The sequence below is a fragment of the Notamacropus eugenii genome, chromosome X, assembly GCF_028372415.1.
Source record: "Notamacropus eugenii isolate mMacEug1 chromosome X, mMacEug1.pri_v2, whole genome shotgun sequence".
NCBI classification, from domain to species: domain Eukaryota; kingdom Metazoa; phylum Chordata; class Mammalia; order Diprotodontia; family Macropodidae; genus Notamacropus; species Notamacropus eugenii.
The window spans coordinates 51,776,724-51,798,528 of record NC_092879.1 but is presented as its reverse complement, the minus strand read 5'-3'; the positions used below and the strand labels follow the sequence as shown (position 1 = coordinate 51,798,528).

General features: G+C 50.2%; 1 protein-coding gene across 2 annotated transcripts in view; it reads left to right on the top strand.

The window, feature by feature from the left end:
• ELF4 (E74 like ETS transcription factor 4) overlaps positions 1-14,244 on the top strand; it is a 57,791-nt gene extending 43,547 nt beyond the window's left edge. For both annotated transcript variants that reach the window (XM_072626331.1, XM_072626330.1), the window contains exons 2-9: positions 767-994; positions 1,569-1,740; positions 3,191-3,274; positions 5,207-5,395; positions 9,876-9,959; positions 10,260-10,452; positions 11,541-11,903; positions 13,165-14,244. In XM_072626331.1, coding sequence (XP_072482432.1) covers positions 923-994; positions 1,569-1,740; positions 3,191-3,274; positions 5,207-5,395; positions 9,876-9,959; positions 10,260-10,452; positions 11,541-11,903; positions 13,165-13,843 — 1,836 coding nt within the window. In that variant the 5' untranslated portion in view covers positions 767-922 and the 3' untranslated portion in view covers positions 13,844-14,244. The remainder of the gene's footprint in view (positions 1-766; positions 995-1,568; positions 1,741-3,190; positions 3,275-5,206; positions 5,396-9,875; positions 9,960-10,259; positions 10,453-11,540; positions 11,904-13,164) is intronic.
• The last annotated feature ends 7,561 nt before the right edge of the window (positions 14,245-21,805 follow it).

Sequence of the window (21,805 nt, the reverse complement as noted above, 5' to 3'; positions counted from 1 at the left end):
AGAGAAGGGAGAGGAGAATGAAAAGGAGAAGAGAGGGGTAAAGGAGGAGAAGAGAAGGGAGAGGAAAAAAGGAGAGGAGGTGGGAAAGGGAAGAAAATGAAGAAAGAGGAAAGGAGAGGCAGGGGCTTGAGAGGAAGGGAAAAGGAAGAGGGGAGGGGAAGGAGAGAAGGGACTGAAGCAGCTAAAGCTGCCAGCCTCCCCTCCAGGAGAAGGCCTGGCTTCTGCAGGGGTTTTCATTATTTCTTTGGGTCCAGGGCCAGTGCTACTCTCAATAAACATTTGTTAAGTGGAGACATTTTCTCTCTTTTCACTTCTCTGCCTTTAGCTTTCTTTTGTCTGACACTACACCCCATTCCTATCTTTTGTGGGATCCTTCCATTTTTCTGTCTCTTGATTCCCACCCAATCTCTCCTTCCCCCTTTCTTTGTTTCTGCTTGTCTGTTTCTCTTTTAACTTTTATGTGGTAGAAAGCAATGGACCGGAATTCAGGAGACCGTATGACCTTGGGCAATTAACTTTCTTCCTCTGGACCTCAGTTTCCTCTTCTGTCCTCTTCTGACAGTGGCCTCGAGGCTGCAGGATCCCCACCCCTAGTTAGTGGATGATCTCTTTGGAGCTTCGCAGCTCTGCCAATCTAGGATTCTTTTCTTTCTCTTCTCATTTTCCTCCTCCTCCCACTTCCCCTTGGTAGTCCTTAAGACTAACAGACTGGACCCAGGGGAAGGAGAATTGACAAGCTTCTATCCTCTCCCTGTCTTCTACCCAGGTCTCTCCAGCCAGCTGAGCCCTACCCAGTATGCTACCCTGACCCCGGGGCAGATTTTCTTACAGCTCGTAGTTTGCCTGTGTGACTCTCAGAAGATCCCAAGAAGATCTCAAGGCCCTAGAGGTCCCCTTCTCACTGGCCTTGGGAGGAGGCAGCATGGCCACTGCTGTACAGAGCAGCGAACTGGTATTTGAGTTTGCCAACGGCGGGATGGAGGAAATCCAGCAGGTACACAGGCACAACTTCTGGGAGCATCAGAAATAGCACCCCGAGCAAACACCCTATTGTCATTGGCAGTGCCCCACCTTGGGTTAGCCAACCCTCCCACACAGTAGTAAGGGCTAAATGTGAATTCTACCCTCCCTTTCTGCACTCCCCCCCACCCCAACTCCATCGGGGAAGCCGATAAGCCTAGCTTGGGCCGAGAGGAGCCTAGATTGCTTCTAAAGGATAACTCCCCACCCCCACTGCAGGTAATATCCAGTCAGGCCTTGAAGCCAGGCTCCTCTCTTCCAGTACCCATACCAAAGTCTGGGTGTGGAGGCATAGTATGAGAACATGGATGGGAGGAGCCACACCGAGGAGAAGAAAGGAGAGAGGCTTAGGCTGCCTCATTGGGGTCATAGGCCACTGTAGACATTGAGCACCTTTGGGGCCTCTCCTTCTCCATGGTTATCACCCAGGGAGGGATATTTTTTCACAGAAGCTAGTAAGGTGCAGGAGGGAGTCAGGAAGGACTCCCTGGAGGAGGCGTGTGTTTTTTTTGGGGGGGAATACCTTCAACTGTCCCTTCCCTCCACAGCTGGACGATCCTTCCGTGTTTCCAGCAGTGATTGTGGAACAGCTCCCCTGCCCAGAACTGCTGCACCTCTACTCTGGGCTGGACCGTGATGAAGTCCCCAATGGCATCATGGCGGACCGGGACCTGGGGGTGGCCGAAGGGCAGATCCTGGAGGGAGGCCTTGTGGTGTCAGGTCCATCCTCTTTGGGGCTGGGATGGGTCAGGTTCAGTGGGAGGGGGCTGGAGGTGGGAGGAGCTGCTGTATGCAAAGAAAAACTTGGGGGGGGAGGCCTAGCACAGCTTGACTCAGAGAGGCTTCCCACTGGCTTCTTTCTGCCTCCAAGTTGGGCAGGTGAACAGAAGGGAGGGCCAGATGGGCTAGTAGGAAGTGAATTAAGTCAAGAAAGACTTCCTGGGGGAGGCTGGTGACCCTTCTTTAAGCTAAGCCCCCAAAAGCCTGGAGGAACCAGGGCTGGGACCAACAGTCCACCAAAGGCTTAGAAAAGAGGAGGGACCATGAACAGTCATATTCCTCCCTCCCTACCCCATGAGTTGGGAGGGAATAGTTTTAGACAAATAATCAGTAAGACTCATCACTTCCAACAGGGGGTACAGCTGGGAATCTCTGTGTGTTAATGAGGTGTGGAAATGAATGGAGGGCTGGCCCACCAACTAGACTTCTGAGGCACTTGCTTAAGAAGGGAGCTTAGGGACCATTCTAGTAACCAAGAGATGCACCTGAGGGGGAGGGGGTGACCAGTCCTGTGCTCATTCTTGTGGGGGATACAAAAGTATCATGAGATGGTCCAGGCCCTCAGGGAGTTTATAATCTAACTGAGGAGACAAGACTCATGAAACAGAACAGTATTGTATCAGTTGGCTTAGTGTGGTGAAAAGAGCGCTGGATTTGGCATCAGAGGACCTGGTTTTGAGTCTCAGCTCTGCTGCTGTGTAACTACATTGCATCCCTGGGCCTCGGTTGCATCATTTGTAGAATGAGGACCTTCAATGGCATCTGAGGCCATCAACTCTGACATTTTATGATCTAGTAGGAGAGTTAGGATGGGGCTGGTCTGAGCAAGCTTCACAAGGGGGCTAAGGGATGGAGCTTGAAAGGGGGAGGAGAACGAAAGGGTATGAATCAGTGTAGAAATGGGAATGAGCATTGGGTCTATGAGCAGATCTGGGAGGGGTGAGGAAGTAAACTCAGAAAGGTGGGAATCTTAGAATCATCTAGTATAAGCCCACCCCGCCCCCCACCACCATTTTTCAGAGGAGGAAGTTGAGGTCTGGGGGTGGGGTAATTTAGCCATGATATCACGAGGGGAGCTGCAGAGCTAGGATCTGAACCCAGGACCTCTGATTCTAAATCCAGAGCTCTCCCCACTATTCCACTTGGATGACAACTACAGCTTCCCTCAAACCATCCCTCAGGACTCTGTCAGAGACCAGGGGGTTGAATCCAAAGATGTTCTGCCATAGGGCTCCCCATGACTCCCCTCCTCATTGTGCCTCACAGCATCCCCTCAGCTCCTGGGGTTCTTCTTACCACCCCTCTCAGCCTCTTCCTCTGGCCGGACCTGTGTCCTTGGCCTGTGCCCCATGTGGACTTCTCTTACCTCTTCCATCTTCCCTCACACCAGATGACAACAACCAGACGGTGATGGCCACTGAAGTCCTGCTTGACGTGGAGGCCCCCAACAACATACTGGATGAAAGTCGCATGTGTGAGTTGGACTCTCCCTCTTCCTGGAAAGCCCCGAAGAGCAGAGAGGCAACAGGGTGCCAGAGACAGAGTGCTAGACTGGGGAGTCAGAGGACCTGGGTTCAAATCCAACTTCTGCTACTTCCTAGCCTCGTGACCTTGGGCAAGTCTCTTCCCCTCTCTGAACCTCAGTTTCCCTCCTGTAAATTGAGGATAATAGAGTTTCTAGTCCCTCCTCTGGCTGGCAGGGCTGGAAAGGATGTTGCTTGGGAACAAGTACGGGGGGTGGGGGGGCTGGCCCAGGCAGGCTTTAGAAGACACAGATGGTGATGCTGTTGGAATTCTGACCTTGGAAGTCCAGAAGTAGCCCACACTGGGAAAGATCTCCCAAGATCTCCCAGATCCTGAGCCCATTCCAGGGCAACGTGAGTGTCGAGGGTAGGGGTGAGGAACCTGCAGCCTCAGGGCCACTTGTGGCCCTCTAGATCCTCAGGTGTAGCCCTTTGACTGAACCCAAACTTCCCAGAATCAAAGGATTTGTTCTGTAAAAACTTGGACTCGGTCAAAAGGCAGCACCCGAGGACCTAGAAGGCAACATGTAGGCTGGAGGCCACAGGTTCCCCACTCCTGGTCCAGGGTCTCAGCCATTGCAGAAACTCATTTAATTTGAGGAATTGTTCCCATTATATGATGGAGGAAAGAGATGCCCAGAGGTGAAGGGATTTTCCTGGGGTTGTCCAGCTGGGGCCCAGGACAGGATTTGAATCTAGATCTTACTTGTTTCTAAGCCTGGTGCTCCACCTAAGGCTGTTTCCTCCCCCAACCCTCAGCAGGGGGCCTTCAGCATCCAGTGCCATCCAGTTCCTGTTCAGAGCCTAGACCCCTCCCACTCCCGTTGCCCTCTGTGGTAGAGCAATAAATTGCCCCTTGCTGGGGAGTGAGCCTTCATCCTTAGAGGGGGGATTGGAGATCAGGCTTGTAGATCGAGCTCTGCCACTCATTTGATATGTGACCTTGGACAAGTCCTTTTCTCTACCCTCAGCCTCAGTGGCCTTCTCTGGAAAATGCTCCCTGCATTTCCTCAGAGCTCTAAAATGAATCAAGGTGGCCATTTCCCCAGCTAAGGGCAGTGTAGGCCCCCTGGCCAGTATAGAGACAGAGGTGAAAGGGGGTTGTCGTCCATTGCTGCAAACCTCATTGGAATTAGGGCCTAGCCGAGTCAGACACCAGGCACAGCACTAACCTGGAGATACAAAGGAAGACAATGCATCCCTACCTCAAAGAGTTCACAGGCCAATGGGGGAAAGAGTATGCAAACCACCATGTCCATAGAGAAAATGGGTAGTATATGGAGAAGATAATCTTAGAGGGAAAGAATTAATGGGGAGGGGTTGGAATAGGAAAGTTCAATTCCTTCATGTTATAGAGGGGAGAAAGGAACCCAGAGAGGATAAGGGGTTTATTTACCTGAGGTCCCACAGCTAATATGGAGCAGAGCTGAAATTTGAACTCAGGTCCTCTTATACCCTGGGGAAGCTGGATGGTGCAGTAGATAAAAGTGCTGGGCCTAGAGTCAAGAAGATTCATCTTCTTGAGTTCAAATTTGGCCTCTATGACCTGGGCAAGTCATTTACCCATTTGCCTCAGTTTTCTCATTTGTCAAATGAGCTAGAAAAGAAAATGGCAAACCAAGCCAGAATCTTTGCCAACAAAATCCCAAGTGGGGTCACAGAGAGGCAGACATGACTGAATATCAATAACTGCCGCCATCCTGGACTATCTCTGTTGTACCAAACTGTCTCCCTTCCCTTGGCCTAGGGGCTACTTGAGAGACTTGGAGGGCCCTGGTTATATGTCCAGACCTTGAGACTACCAGATGCCACCATCCTTGGGGGAGGGCTCCTCTACCTCTCCTGGAGCCCACCTCAGTCCATCTGGACCTTTCCTCTTGCAGTCAGTGGCTCCGGGCTGTTCACTGAGCAGGACTCCTCCGGGGCCTTCACCAACTGTGTGCTTTCGCCCTCCTCGGGGGCAGACATCCCAGCCAGTGGGATTGTAACTGCTGAGGACTTCTCCGTGCAAGAGGATAGTTCCATGGACAAAGGCCTTGGGAGGGCTCTGCCAGTGAGACCAAAGAAGAAAGGTAAGGACTTTTGTTTGTGCAGGGAGCTGAGCTGATTTTGCTCACAGGTGGCTACACACTTGGGATTCTGCAAGGGGTACAGATAGTTCCCTCTTGACCTGCCACAGTGCCTGAAATGCAACCATGAGCACTACTTTCTGGCTTTCTTGAGATGCTAAACTTTAGCTGGAGGTGTGTTCCCAGACAAATAGCCCAAGGGCTGTGCTTGGTGCCCATGAAATAAAAAAACCCAGAGAAAGTCCTGGAACACCTTAAAAACCATTTCCCAGGTTTGAACATCCTAGCTTCTATCCTTATCTTTTACCTCTAACTCCCTCAACCCTCCCACCCCAGAATGAGCCAATTGCCTAGTCTCATCAATCCTACCTCCAAAACATGTGCCTCAGTGGGGCCTTTCTGTCTACTCCCACATCTAGCTCAGGCCCTCCTATACCTTCCACCAGACCATGGTAGTAGCCTCCCTACCTCCAGCTTCCCCCTCCCCTCCAGTTCATCCTTCACACAGTTGCCTAAAATGAGTTTCACAGGTCCAGCCACAAAAAACTGTCCGTGATGCTACTACCTCCAGGAAAAATGACCATCTCAATGACATTTAAAGTCCTGAACAATCCGGCTTCAGCCCAGCCCTCATGCAACAATATGTTTTAGCCAAACTGGCCACCTGACCTTGACCTGGAATGCTCTCCCTCCTCATCCCCACTCTCAGGAATCCCCATCTCTCTCCAAGTCTCATCTCTGGTGTTACCTCTCTCTTCCAAGGCACAAAGCTTTCCTCTCCTGGAAATCACTTTGTATTCCCTTATTCTAACTGCCCTTAAGGATGGGAGTTGTTTGAGGACAGGGATTGTTTGAGTTTTGTCTTTGTATCCCTAACCTGGCAAATAAGAGGTGAGTAAGAAATGCTTAATGCTTAATGAATTTCTTTGTGATCTTGGGTTAAGTCACTTAACCTCTCTGTTTCCTCCTCTGTAAAGTAGAAATAGTACCTGCCCTGCCTACCTCACTGGGCTGTTGTGAGTAACTACTCTGGAACTGATAAAGTAGTGAACCAATCAGTAATCAGGTAGAGTCCTAGGCTGGCAGGGAACAGACCTGAGTTTGAGTAACAGCAGTCAAAAGACTGCTCCAATCCTGACTCTGTGTGACCTTAGACCTCACATATTTGCCTTCCGGGGGCCTCAGTTTCCTCCTGTTTAAGATGCAGGGGTTGAACTAAGTGACCCCTGAGGTCCTTTTCAGTCTCACAGCCTGTGATTCCTTATTATCACCACCACCACGGACCTCAGTTTCTGTGCTAGAACTAGGGCAGTAAAAGAATTACGGAATGTTTGAGCTGATAGGTGCTTAGAGATCATATCTAGAGGCAGAGTCTAGGGAGTCCTGCATTCAAATCCTGGTTCTGACAACATGAATTCAGCTATCTTCTACGTCAAGGGTTCTTAACCTGGAGTCCAGATCCACCAAGGGGTCAGTGGATGGATTTCAAGGAGTCCACGAATTTGGATGGGAAAAATGATATCTTTGTTTTCACTAACCTCTTTCTGAAAGGTAGCATTTCCTCCAATTATTTGCAAACCTGCTTCTAAGAAGGAGGACATAGGTTTTACCAGATTGCCATAAGAGTCCAGGACACCTGAAAGGTTCAGAGGGTTCCCAGATCTAGGTATTCACCCTGGCTGCTCTCCATAGTCCTGATCCTATATCACCAATTACCTACTTCAGTGATTCCCAACCTTTTGTGATCCTCAGACCCCTTGGCTTTCATTAAACCTTCCTCTATCCCCTATTTCATATGAAAGGAAAGAAATTATCAAGTGTACAATGCATATGAACATAAAAAATAGAGATGATTTTTTTTGTTTTTATTTTGGAGGCATTGGGGTTTGCCCAGGGTCACACAGACTAGATTTGAATTTAGGTCCTCCTGACTCCAGAAGCAGTACTCTATCCATGGTAGCCCCTCTAGCTGCCTCAGATTTGAATTTTAATAGGTCACTGTATTTATCAGATCTTCCCCACACCATTTGACAGACTTCTACTCCCTGTATGTTGTAGAGATCTCAAATTCATCATGTCCAAAGCAGAATTCATTATCTCCCCCCACCCCAATCCTCCCCTCTTCTGAACATTTCTCTTCCTAAGGCATCACTATCCTTCCAGTCACTCAGGTTCAAAAACGTCTGAGTCATCGTCCATACTTTTTCTCACCCCCTCATATCCAATTAGTCAACAACCACTGTCAATTCTGCCTCCACAGCGGGAGCCCCTCCTCCCTCCCCCTGCCCCAGCCCAGGCCCGAATCACCTCTCCTCTCCACTATAGCTGAGACTCCTAATTTGGCCTATCTCCCTCCCTCCCTCCCTCCTCTCTCCAATCCAGCTCCCAGCTTGATATTCCTAAGGCACTGGTCTCACTGAGTCACTCCTCAGCTCAAGAAACTCTCATGGCTTTTTTTTTTCCTTTAGGAAAAGGTAGAAGCCCTCCAGTTAGGCTATTCAAACCTTTCCCAATGTTACTGTAGGCTACCTTTCCAGGCTTCCTGCCCATTCCCCCCGCCCCAATGTTCCAGACAAACTGGCCGTTCCTCATCGGTTCATCTCCCATCTCAGTGCTTCTGCATAGGCCGCTGCCCACCCCCCTCCATTTTGAATATATTTGCTTCTCTGCTCTGTCTCAATCAACCTCCAGCTTTCTGGAAAGTTCAGCTAAGGTATACCACTGCCCCCTGGGCCCCTAATTCCTTACCCCTCAGTTGCTACCTGTGGAAATTACTTTGGATTTGTTTTGTATTGCCTCTCCCTACACTCCCCCCTACCCCCAGTGAAATGTAAACTCCCTGACTTTTACTGGCACTGTTTTTGTTTATTTGTGTGATTGCTTTTTTGACACCCCCCCCCCCCCGTGTCTTGGTAGGGTACCTGGCCCACAGTAGGCACTTCATAAACACTTATTGAAATGAATTGAATTGACCATAAACAAATCCCTTCTCTTTTCTGGGCCTCAGTTTCTCCCTCTGTAAGATGGGGAAAATCATACACCTTCCTTTTCAGGGTTGTGAGGAAAGCATGTTGTGAACCTTAAATTGCTACAGAAAGGAGAATCACTCTGATCTAATCCAGCTGCCTCATTTTACTCAGGGGTAAACTGAGTTCCCAGAGCAGTTATCTCACAGTGGACAAACATCACAGTTGAAGAAGGTGCAGGGGCCTCTGGGGCCCCAAATTGCATCAAAAGCCATTGGAGAGGGACTCCTTGGGATGAATCTGCCCAACCCAAGAGGGCTTCTCAACCTCTCCTGTGTCTGTCATGCCAGGATTAAGGAATTTGTCAGAAGTCACCTAGCCAATGGGTTGGTGGCAGATCTGGGACCAAAAGGAAGCTGGGGACCAGGACTCTCAGACCAATCCTTCTTTGTTTTCCTTTTGCTTTTTCCTCTTTCTCCTTCTTCCCCCACTTATTTCTTTCTCTCCCCCCCTCCATTTCTTTCTGTCTCCCTCTCCTCCTTTTCCCTTTCCTCCTTTTTTCTTCTCTTTCCCTCCCCTCTCTCTCATTGTTCTTCCTCTGTCCCCTTCCCCTCCCTTTGCCTTCTTCCTTCCTTCTCTTCTTCCTCCTTTTTCTCTTATTTTTTAATATCACTGTTATTTCCCCAGTGATTCCCCCCAAGCCCTCAATAGAATACTCCCTCATAACCAATAAACACAGTCAAACAAAATTCATCATCACACTGGCCACGGTGATAGTGTATGTCTCACTCTATACCTATTGTGCACTCCTCTCTGCTCAGAGGTAGGAAGAGGCTTCACCATCTAGCTTCTGAAATCTCCATTGGTCGCACTCCAGTTAGCCAGAGTTATGAAGCCTGTCCATATTGTTTTCCTCCTGGTTCTGCTTGCTTTGCTCCACATCAGTTTATAGAAGTCTCCCCAAATTCTCTGACTTGATATTTGTTATTGCTTATGGCCTAGTTCTCTTTCTACATTACAGCAGGGGGGCTACTCTCCTACATCAGCCCTTGCTGTCTGCATGGGGGGCAGGGGGAAGATGGGCAGCTCTCTCTATATATGTATATGTGTGTGTGTATACACATCTGTACATATATGTATATATATATACATATACACACATATACCTGCCCACCTCAACACACACACACACACACACACACACACACATACGCACACACACAAAATGCCTTTGAACCTGAACTAGTCATGTGCTGCTGATGTGTTTACAAACCAGCACAGAGGAGGCCAACGTATAAGGAGTTTATGGGGCCCCCTAAAAGCAGGCCTCATCATGCCTGCCTTTTGGGCCCCCAGACTGGGGTTGGGACACCATGGAATGAGGTGTAAGTGGGAGAAGCTGCATTGTGTGCCTCAGTGGATTGGCCAAGTCAGGCTCATCTGCTGCCCTCTGCTCGGTGCTGGGGCACTGAGGCCCTGTTCTCATCCTGCTTCCCCATCCACCTCTCCCTTTACAGCCCAGAAGGCAAAAGCACCCCGTTGTTCCTCACCAGTCAATGAGCCTGACTTCCCTATTCGGAAGAAGTCTAAGGATGGCAAAGGTACAGACTGTGCGCTCTCTCCTTCTCTCTCTCTCCCCTTCCCCCTCCCTCCCTCCCTCCCTAGCTCCTTCCCTTACTCACTCTCTCTCTTGGTCACCTTCTGGCATTGGAGCCTGAACTGGGGGGAGGATGGAGACAGGGCCCCAGTTGTTGAAGAGGCCCTGGTCTGTTGAAGGGGGAGGCATTGTGCCTGTCCTCAGTCTGGTTAGGAGACAGGCATTGTGCCTGCCCTCAGGGAGCCCCCAGTCTGATTGGGGAACCAATGAACTCTTCTGTGACTGCTAATGTTTCTTCTTCCAGGGAATACCATCTACCTTTGGGAGTTTCTGCTGGCTCTCCTGCAGGATAAGAACACTTGCCCCAAATACATAAAGTGGACTCAGCGTGAGAAGGGAATTTTCAAGCTGGTGGACTCCAAGGCTGTGTCAAAGCTGTGGGGGAAGCAGAAAAACAAGCCGGACATGAACTATGAGACCATGGGGCGAGCACTGAGGTAAACCTGTTCAGGGGGTCCTGACCCAGCAGCATCGACCCCTTCTCCATGTCCTACTAGTCTTTCCTGCTTTGGGTCTCTTGCTTTGCCCTCCAGGGATACAGGAGGCTGATGCCTTCCCCTAGGACTGAGGCTACCCTCACCTCTGGGTGGGGGAGCTCCTGCCAGCTCCAACTAACCTCTCTCCCCCTGAGTTTTCTGATTATTGCCCAGCCCTAGTCCCAATCCCTGCCCCTCTTCCCTAATCCCTGCAGGAATTCCCTAGGTGAGTGAAACTGTTTCCACCAGTGAGCCTCTACTTCCCTTAAAGGAGATAATATATGGAAAGTCCTTTGTCAATTTCAAAGCAATGGAAATGTGAGAGATCTATTATTATTTATTTGATCAGATTGGTGATTTCTTTAGTTTAGGAAAGTTATAGTGAGAAAACCTCTCTACCAATACAGATTGGCATCTGCTCTACAGCTTAGAGTCTTTTGGGGGGTCCTGGACCCCTTCCTTGGACAGTCAGGCTAGTAAAAGCTATGAACCCATTCTCAAAATCAGGTTTTTAAATGCATAAATTAAAATACATAGACTTACAAAGGAAACCAAAGGTTAGTGAAAATAAAGATGTAATTTTTTTTTCCAATCCAAGATCACACAGACCCTTTGAAATTTATCCACCGACCCTTTGGTGAGCTATATGGACCCCAGTTAGGAATTCTCCAGAGTTGCCTAAGGCTTTACTGAGAGCTGAAGGCTCTTGTCCAGAGTCACACCGACAAGACTTGTCAAGAGGAGTGAGTCATGGATTACAACATGTGTTCCGGTTTATCTCTGAGTAATAGTGGTAGGGGTAGGAGTAGTGGTGATGATGATGATGGTGGTGATGATGAGGATAATTAATATTATTGTGTTGGTGAACATGTTTGGGAAATCTCTTTGCCAGATCAGTTTCCAAAGACCTTGGAATTATGATTATTTCCAAGGTCTTTGGAAGTTGAGCTAGTAAAGGGCTTTCCTGGCCACTGGCAGGGCAGCTCAGGCATCTGAGGTTTGTGCCTCAGTATCCCCCTCCGTGCTAACTGTGCCCTGTTACCCCCCAGGTATTATTATCAGAGGGGCATCCTCTCCAAAGTGGAAGGGCAGAGGCTGGTGTACCAGTTCAAGGAGATGCCCAAAGACCTGGTGATCATCGAAGATGAAGAGGGTGATGAGGCCAGTGCTGAATTCCAACAGGCCCCACCTCCACGCCGAGCTGCTTCGAAGGCTTCAGCACGGCCTTCCACTCAGCAGAAGAAGGATCCCCCTAGGGAAGCTCTGCAACAAGGCCCGCAGGTGGCCTTGAGCCTTCAAGCTGTGGCCAAGGAAAGCTCAGCTGCTGCCATAGCTGCCATGGCTCCCTCGGCTACTGCTGCCGTGGCAGCCCCTCCTGGTGAGGCTCGTGGGACTCTGGCCCGCACAGTCAGGTAAGATCCTTGGTGCTCTCTCTGACTACCTGCTGTCAGGATCACCTTGCTGAGTGCTTTTACAACTGTGATCTCATTTATTTGTTGAAACAGCCTGGTGAGGTCAGGGAAGCAGGTGTTGGTATCCAGAAGCAGAGGTACAGAGAGAGTATGACTTGGCCAAAGTTAATTGATGGGGCAGCTAGGACTGGGGCCGAAGTATTGTTCCACAGCCTGCCACTTCGAGAACAAGGGCGGGCCCAGGACCCTGGGCTCGACAAGATGACCTGGACCTCTCCTCCAAAGGCTGGGCCACTGCCGTTTTCCCTCACCCTGGGCAAACCCCAGAATATAAGATTTGCTTTGACAGTTTCTCCCCAGGGGCTAGGCCTCCTTGCCCTTTGACCAGAGACAGGTCACTGTCTTGGGATCTGGGGGACCTTGGCCTCCACCTCAGGATGCCTCATTACTTTTGTGCTAACTGTGTCTCTAGAGCATTGAGAGATGAAGTGACTTGCTCAGGATCACAAAGCCTGGATGTATCAGGCGTAGGACTTGAACCCATATCTTTCTAGCTCTGAGATCTATGTGCTCCACATGGTATACATAGCTTCTCTAACTTGGATTATTTCTTTCAACAAACATCCATTAAGCACCTGCTATAAACCAACTCCTGTGCTAGGCACAGGTCATGCAAAGGTCATGCAAAGTTTGGATAGGCCCTGGTTCCTGTCCTCAAGTAGGTAATACTCTAGTAGGGGGCCAAGACCCATACACAGAGAACTGTAGTGAAAATGATTAATATAATATAATAATATAATATAATGTAAAAGCTACATGAGAAAGGCAGAACAAAGGGGAAGCAGTGCAGTAAATGAAAAGATCCCTGGTACTAGAGTCAGAGTACCTGAGTTCAAATCCCATCTACCTGTATGACCTTGGATGAGTCATTTCCATTTTCTGGGCCTCAATTTCCCCATCTAGAAAATGAAAGAGTTGAATTAGACAACTTCTAATGTCTCTTGCATATATAATAATGTAATGCCTTCCAACCCTTGATTAAGAACCCTAAGAAAATGCTACAAGGAGAAGGGAATCACCTTCCTGGAGAAGGTACAGTTACTTACACTTTAAAAGAAGGTAGTAATTGGACTGGTGAAGAGAGAGAGAAGACATTCCAGGCAGAGGGGATGTGTTAAGCAAATGCTTAGAGGTGGTAAAGCAGAGAGTATTTTGGGGGTGTTGCCCCCTGCCTCATCTGGCTTGTTTTCTTTTTCCTCAGTGCATCTTTGGTTTCTAACCACAGTGGAGCGTCTGCAGCAGGAGCCAGCTCAGGTCTCGGAGCCCTGACTCTTCAGACCATCCCACTGGCCACAGTGCTGGCGGGTGGCTCCTCAGCCACCTCGGCCACCTCACCGCAAATTGTCCTCCAGGGGGTCCCTTCAGCCTCAGCCTTCAAGGACATTGTCACCCTGCAGGCTGCCTTCCCTCTGGGATCTAACTTCTCAGAGGGCTCGGCCACAGCAGGTCGCCCATTTGTCCTTAGCAGCCTCTCATCAGCAGCCCTTGGGCCTGCATCCAGGCCCCCGGGGACCCTAGTTGCTGCCATCATTAGGACTCCCGGAGTGAAGGAGGCACTTCCTGGGCCCCCTTCCTACCTGCAGGGTGTGGTGGCTGACGAGACCCTGCGGCAGCCTCAGCAGCTTCAAATGCAGGGGCTCCTGGGTAACTCTCAGCCCCAGGAAGCCCCAGGGATCCCAGTGCTGCCCCAGACCCCCACCAGCTGCCCTTCTGTCGGCCTGACCCCCGTGGCTGAACTGGAACTCGCCACCAGTCCAGGGGCCCTGCTGGTAACTGAGCCTAACCTGACCCAATCAGGAGTGGTGCTGGCTGGAGCCCTGGGCCCTTTCCAGGAGCCCAGGGCCGGAGCTGAAGGAGGTAGGGGAGAAGGGGAGCTCTGAAGAGAGGGATTTTTGGCCCTCTTTGGAGAAGGACTCCTCAAGGAAGCTCCACCCACCAGTCAAGTGCCAGGGCCATCTCTAGGTGAATCTCTCATGGCTGCCATCTTAAATGGAACCCTCCTCTCACCCCTCTCCCTGGTGCTTACTTTGGTGTCACCTGGAGGAGCTTGGAGAGAAGTCAAGGGCACCACCAAGCATAGGGTGGAGGGGAGCTCTCCACCATCAGCCTTATTGTTTCTGCCCAAGCCCTCTGGGACCCTCTGTGTTAAAGAACCTGGCCTCTAACCTTGCTGCATCTAGGAGAGGCCCAGCCAGTTTTGCCAACCAGGGCCTGACTAGAAGCAGCAAGGGGCAGTAGGAGAGCTCTGGATTTCCAGCCACATTACATGGCTTTGAACCTCAGCTCTGCCACTCCCTAACTCTGTGATCTTGGGCAAGTCCCTTCACCTTATTGAGCCTCAGTTTCCTTATCTGTAAGATGAGGGGTTGAACTAGATGATCTTGAAGGTCCCCTCTAATAATAGAGATCCTCTGATCCTCAAATGCCGGCATGAAGCCAGTGAAACTTGTCACCAGCCCTTTGCCATTTTTGACCATAATTAGTTGGGCATCCCTGGAGCCAAGCCCTGGGTTTCAGGGACAGTCAGAGACATGCACCTTCAGAGAAAAATGCCCCAAACTGGTGGGTGGAGAGGTGGCTTGGGTGACTGGAGGAGGTCGGTGCCCACAAAAGCCCCCACTTAGGCTGGGCAGTGCTAACTTTTGGGTGCTCTTTCTGTTGCCCTGACTAGACTGTGAGCTCCTTGGGGAGGGGGGGAGGGGGGAAGTGAAGGATGTCTGGGCCCCACATAGGGCCCTGCCACCATAGCCAGTCATTGGGGAATTGAACTGGCTTGCAGCTGAATAACCTTGCCTGAATTAGTTTCTTCATTGCCATTCCTTGCACTGAGGGGATGCCCCCTGAGTGCTTTAGGTCCCCAGGGGCAGCTTGGGAGCTTTGTCCGTGTGTGCTTGTGTGTCTGTGTGCCCACCCACATGCGTGCACTTAGGTGCTCAAGTTTGTAGAAACCAGCATGGCTTAGTGGCAAAAGCCCTGGATTTGGAATTCAAATCCTGGTTCTACCACTTCCTCTGTGATCCTGGGCCAGTCACTGCCCTTTTCTGGGCCTCAGTTTCCTCCTCTGTAAAATGGGGAAAATAATACTTACACTACCTACCTCCCAGAGGTGTTGTAAGGAGAGCCCCTTGTAAGCTTACGAGGGGCTCTAGAAATGACAGTTAGGACACCTGGGCGAGGAGGGCCTGGACGTCAACCTCGCTGGCCAGGGATGTCCCCAAGCATCTGAATTTCCCATTCTGGGTCCATCATTCAGGAATTCCTTCCCGAACTTTTGGGAAGCTACTTAGATCTTAAGCCAGGACAACTTTTCCTGCAGTCATCGATGTCTAGAGATCTCCCACTGTGGGAGTGGATGGCTTTGGACTTGACCAAATCCTGCCTCTGTCAGGCTGAAGAAGGGTCGGCAGGGCCTGGATCTCTGTGCCCGGGGGTCCCATGAACAGCTCAGTGCTTGTTCCCTTCAGCCCTTTCTTGATTGTATGTATCCTTCGGGGCACCCCCTCCGAAGAGTTTGCCTTTCTAGGCCAAAGAGGCCTCCTCTTCTTGGCATAGTCTCCTGCAGCCATCCCCTTCGATGCACCACTTTGTGTGTAAGTGGTCCCCGGAGGAGGTGGGATAAGGAAGGTAGGGAGATTGTTGCTGTCCCAGGACTTCCTGGGGCCCGAGGAACCTCAATAGGTGGGAAGGGAAGCCAATGGAATCATCGGATGTAGTCATTTTCCCAACTGCTTCCAGAGGAGGCAGGCCCTGCCCTTGGGCGGCCCATGGAAATGCCCACACCCTTGCAGCCCTTGCAGCTCTATCCATAGAATCCAAAGATTTAGAGCTGGGCTGGATCTTAGAGACCATCTAGTCCCCACCCCCTCACGTCACTGAGGCTGAAACTGGGACTTTGAACCCAGATCCTGAGGACTCCCAGCCCAGGGCCTGGTCCTTGATTGGTCCCTCTATGATGACTAAACCCTGGGGGTGGAGGGGCCCTAGAGCTGAGTCTACACTGTCCACTGGAATCCAGGCCTGTCCCTACTCTGTAGTGTCTGGGTACTCAACCAGTCAATCCATCAACAAATACTTACCAAGAGCCTACTGTGTGCCAGGCACCTTGAGGCTCGAGGGACACAGACAAAAAATAACTGTGTTGGAGGAGTTACATGGGGGGTGGGGAGCGAATATGTTCAAAGATAAGTAAAAGCTATGTCTAATAGACAGACGGTAATTTGAGGGGGAGGGGACTAGCAGCTGAGGGAGTTGGTAAAGGCCTCTTGGAGCTGGAGCATTCCAGGCTAGGATAAGGAGAGCCGGAAGGTCTTGTGTGAGGCCCCTCAGGATGAACAGCCCAACTAGAAGGTCTCCAGGGCCTAAAACCGGGTGTTTAGTGTGTGCCCAGGGCCTAAGATAGTCACACAAACTCAGTCTGGGTCTGAGATAGGATAGAGGCTGAACCTTTTTTGCTTTGAGATAAAATAGCTTTCATTGTTGGGAGCTCTTGCCCCACCTATTGCAAGGATTCCCCAGGGATCTGTGCTTGGTCCTGGCCTAATGTACTTAGCAGTGATTCGGATAAAGGGATAGATTTTGTTGCTTATTAAAATTGCAGATTAACACCTTAGGTGAAAAAGGTTTTGACAGCTCCAGTGATGGGTTAAATCTACTCAGATGAGATGCCAGAGGGCTTATACCTGGCTTCCAAGTACTAGATGAGGGCAGCTTGTCTGAAAGTGACTTGGGCTGAGTGTACTGCAATCTCAAGGTGAGTCAGCAATGGGGTATGGTGGTCAGTGAAGCTCCCATGATCTGGGGCTTAGAGAGTGACCCTCCCCGTCAGCTGTGACCTGGCCTGGTCAGATCTGGAATATGGTATTTAGGTCTGGGCCCTGGATGATAGGAGGGCATCCAGACAAAGGTGACCAGGGAAATGAAGACTGTAACACAGGAGGATCAGCTTGAAGGCACTGGGGACATTAGAAGAAGGCATGCTCCCTAAATGGAGCAGCAATTTGAGGCTGGATGTCAGGAAAAGCTTTCTAACAGATAGAGAGCCCTATTGACCTAAGTATAACTCCCTCCCTACCCAACATCCCATATTAGGTAGAAATGATTTTCTGTTATTGGCTGTTAATTGCATGATTGGCTATTAATCAGTTGCACCCATATTCCCTTGCAGATGGACATGTAGGTTAGTCCTGGGCCTCCCCATCTCAGTGGAAAAAAACATGGGATTTAGAGGCCTTGGGCAGTCACTCCTTTCCCCTCTCTGAGCCTCAGTTTCTCCTCTGTAAAATGAAATGGTCTTTAAGCTCCTTTCCAGCTATCTCTAAGTCTTCTGAATTCTGTGTTTTTGAAATCAAATTGAATGGTAAGCAGAACCAGAAAAACTATATACACAACGACTGCAATTATGTAAACGATAAGAACACTAAAGCTGCATGTATAATTGTAGTGACCCATCTGCACCCTTCTGGAGAAGATGGGGAAATGCATGTCCCTCCTTTCCTTAGAGAGGTGGGGGCCTGTGGGTGCAGAATATTGCATACGCTGTCAGACGTGGTTGCTGTGTCGCTTGGTTTTGCTTAACTGTTTTCATTGTTACAAGGGAAGGCTTGCGGGGTGGGGATAGGGGTGGGGGTGATATGTCAGCAAATGACTATGGTGTAAAAACAAAAGGCATCAATAAAAGTTTAAAAAAAAAAAGATGTTGACTTTAATGGATTGACTTTAATGGTCAGTGACTCCCTTTCTACCAATCTTGAGAAGAATTGATACTTGATTAGGATCTGCCCACCCACTACCCCCCTTTCCTCTTTCCTTCAGGAAGTTTTTTTTAACTAGTCTCTCAATCTTTCTAGGGGACAGAGAAATTAAAAAACTGGGAATAGGGTCCCTAGGTCCTTTGGTATGGCTGTCTCCTAGACTGTCCTTCATAGCCCTGTCACCAGGCAGAGAAGGTTTGGAGCCTCAGGGCTGATATTATCTTGAGCTGAAGGCCTGTTGTTTCTAGCCTAGAACCTGGAGCTGCCCTCCTAGCCACGCCCAGCCCAGCCCTTCCCAGGGACACTCTCGGTCCTGGATCTTCTCCCATTAGGGCCTGGCTTTCCGGGCCTTTCCAGGTGACACCAGTTGGGGAAGTGAAGGATGGTTTGTGTCCCAGAGATTGTCAGTAAGGACAGAAAATACTGAAGCTTCCTTCCTCCTCCCAAGTCATCCATGATTCTGTGGTAACATCCGCTCTGAAAGATCAGTTTCAGAGATCATCCCTCCCCACCTCCCTCATGTTACAGATAGGGCAGCTGTAGATCAAGGGAAGGGGCTGGTCCAGTGTCACAGCTAGAGAGTGTCCGAAGAGTCCACAGCCCAGGTGGGCCTGACTCCCCAGGCTGAGGTCCTTTGCATTGGGTCCTACCATTTGCCCCCAGATAGAAATGGGAGTGGGGAGCCTCGAGGAAGGAGTAGGTCAATCTCTATCTTGTGCTTCTGGGGGTGTGGGCGATGGAGATCAGACGGAAGGCTGAAGCTGGGTAGAGGCCGGCCCTCCCTGTTTGCCATGAAGGCGGTCGTGCAGCAGGTGGCGCTGTCGGGCAGATGATGGGCTGGGCTCAGGGCACAGATCGAGGCGTGACCAGGGTGGGGCCGGTTCCTGATTCAGGCTCTGGGAGTGGAAGAAGGCCTCCCGCCCTCCCTGCCTCCCTCTTTCGACTGACTCCCAGAGGTTCCTAATCACTCCTAACCCCGCCCCTTCACCCTCCCCCCCCACTTATGCTTTGGGCCGCTTTCTCTGCCCACATTAGGAACAATTAAGGTGTCCGATTCTCAAAATTCTGAACTGGTAGGCAGGGATCTAGTCTCCGCTCCCTCCCCCACCCCAGCCTCTGACAAATTGTGATCCTAGACAAGTCACCTTTTCCACGATGGACTACAGTTGGCTCCTCTGTAAAGTTTAAGGCTTGAACAAGATGGCTTCTGAGGCCTCTTCTATATCTAGATGCATGGGACTGGCTGACCTTTGAGGTCCTCAGTTTCCTCCTCTGTCAAATGAGGAATTGGACTGTCACCAGATGGACTTTGAACTCCCTTCCATGTTCCTACTCTGAGCTTTAGGATCTCTCTAGGGTCCCCTCTACCTCTAACATTGTGGGCTTAGAGTTTCTCACTCCTTTTCTCTGGGCCTCAGTTTCCCTCCACTGTAGGATTATGGGTTGGACTAGATGGTCTCTAAGGCCCCCTCCCAGTTCTGACATTCTTTGATTCTATTAAATTCAATGAGTATTTCTCCAGTGCCTACTGTGTTCGAGGCACCAAGGAACTTATATCAGAGTACAAGGATGAGGTAGTAGGGGTGGGAGTGGGGGGAGAGATACAAGGGAAGAGATTCCTACAAAGTGATCTAGGAAAATTTGAGGAGGGATAGAGCCCTTCTGGCTGGGTGGAATCAGGGTGGCCTTCTGGAGGCAGTGTTACCAAAGTTTGAACCCAGAAGGGAAAGAAGCATTTTGACAGGCTGAGATAGGTAAGAAGTGCATTCTAAGCTTGGGGGACAGGCTGTGTGAATTCACAAAGGTGGAAGAGAACAGGACAAGACTGGAAGAAGTTGGCACCTAATTTGGCTAGACTTTGGAGTGTGTGAAAGGGAGAAATGTACCATAAGGAATGAAAGACAGTTCAAAGCCAGATTGTGGAGGGCCTTGAATGCCAAGCTGAAAAGTTTGTGTTTTATCTTATTGGCAATAGGGAGCCCGTGAAGGTTTTTGAGAAGGGGAATGACATGAAGAGATGAAGAGACGAGTTTTAGGAAGATTATTTTTGCAGTGATTACAACCTGGGTTGGAAGCCAAATTACAAGGGATTCCAGTAACAAGTTTGAGTCTTGACTTAGCTATTTTCTCACTGAGTGACCCCAGACAAGTCCCTTCTCCTTTCAGAGACTCCATGATCTCTTCTGTAAAATGGGGATGAATAATGATCCTCATACTCTGTCTCTCAGATGGCTCTTGAGAGGAAAGCACCTGGTACGCTTTACCATGCTAAGGAAGGTTCAGCCACTCATGATGCTGGTCTTCTCCAAGCTTCCCTGGTCCCTTTGCCCCCATGGCCTATTGCTTGGGGAGGAGTCCACTCCCCACCCAGGCCTCGTTTCCACCACCCCATCTCTTGAAGCTCCAGATTTTTCAGCCTTCCCCCCTTGTCCTGGGCTGAGGCTTGGTTCCCTTTACTACCCAGCATCCTCCAAGCCTGTTGCTCTGACTGGCCTTTGCTCCCCCCTCCACCCCCAGGAAGAGAGATGCTGGGGGTCCACAGTCCATTCCTTCCTGCCAGGGCTCCTTCTGTCCCCCCACTTCAGGCTCAGGCTGCTTGGGGGGGGGCTGGTTGTCTGCATCCCTTATTTTCCCCTCTCCTCCACTGTCCCAGGACTGGCCCCAGAGACGTGGTCATGTCTCTCCTGTTTCACTTACTGAGCAGCACTGTAGCAAAGAGTTCTGCAGTAAAGAGGACAGATGCTCACTTGTCCATTTGGCAAGCTGATCCAGGCAGGTGTCAGAGAGACCTGAAGAATCTACCTAGAGTAACAAGTTACTTAGTTGGAGAGCCTGGCGCCCCTTTCAAGATCTGGGGTGCCTGGTGACTGGCACGGCCTCCAGAGGAATGACAATCAGAGAATCTAGATGAGAGAGAGAGAGAGAGAGAGAGAGAGAGAGAGAGAGAGAGAGAGAGAGAGAGAGAGAGAGAGAGAGAGAGAGTCTACTATGACTGGAATGTGCTTAGCTTGTATGGGTCTGAGGGAAAACTGTGGTGGTGGCAGTGATGGCCCCCTCAACCCTGACAGGGAAGTTTGGAGTTCTGTCAGTTCGGGGATGAATAGTGCAAGTTTCATTTGGGCCAAGTTGCTTTTGAGATGCTTGGTGGGATATCCAGGTAGAGGTAACCCACAGGAGGATGCTGATGTGAGGATTAGAATTCAGGAAAAAGATCGGGTTTGGATATAGGATATATAGATTTGGAAGTCATTTTCCTAGAGATAATTGAACCTGTGGGAGCTGATGAGATCACCGAGAGAGAGTGTATGGAAAGGAGACAGCTCAGGATAGAGCCTTGAGACCTACATGTAAGGGGGAACGAGCCAGCAAAAGGCATTGAGCAGGGTCAGACAGGTAAGAGGTCAACCAGGAGAGGGCAGTGTTAGGGAAGGTAAGACGAGAGCTGCATCCAGGTCAAGGAGGGGGACGAGGAGGGAGAAATCTCGATCTGCTCTAGACCTTAGAACAGGGGTGGGGAACTTTCGGCCTCGAGGCTACATGTGGCCCTCTAGATCCTCAAGTGCGGCCCTTTGACGGAGTCTAAACTTTTCCGAGGCTACATGTGGCCTTGAGGTCGCAGGTTCCCCACTCCTGCCTAAGGAGATCATAGAATGTAAAGCTGGATGGGACTTGGGAAACACAAGATTTTACAGGTGGGAGCCATGCAGTGGATATGAACTACCTTCGTCTGTAAAAAAAAAAAAAAAAAAAGAAAAAATCATCAGTCCCCTGTACATACTGGACAAGTGGACCCCCACCCCCACCTCCCCCAATGAAGGATAACCCATTCCCTTCCACCTTGTTCTACTTTGGGATAGGTCTCCTTATTAAGACGATTTTCCTTGAATCGAGTCTTTTTCTCCTCTTGCTCTCAGGGGCCAAGCAGAAAAAAAATCTAATTTCCGATAGCTGAAAGCAACCTCAGGCACGTCTCTCTCACTCTCCTTCGGTTCATTTTCGCACCGTCCTCCCCTCCCCCAAGTGCTCCTTCCTTCTCCAGTCCAGAATCATTGAGTACTATCGGCTGCTTTTACAGAGGACACCACAGCACGG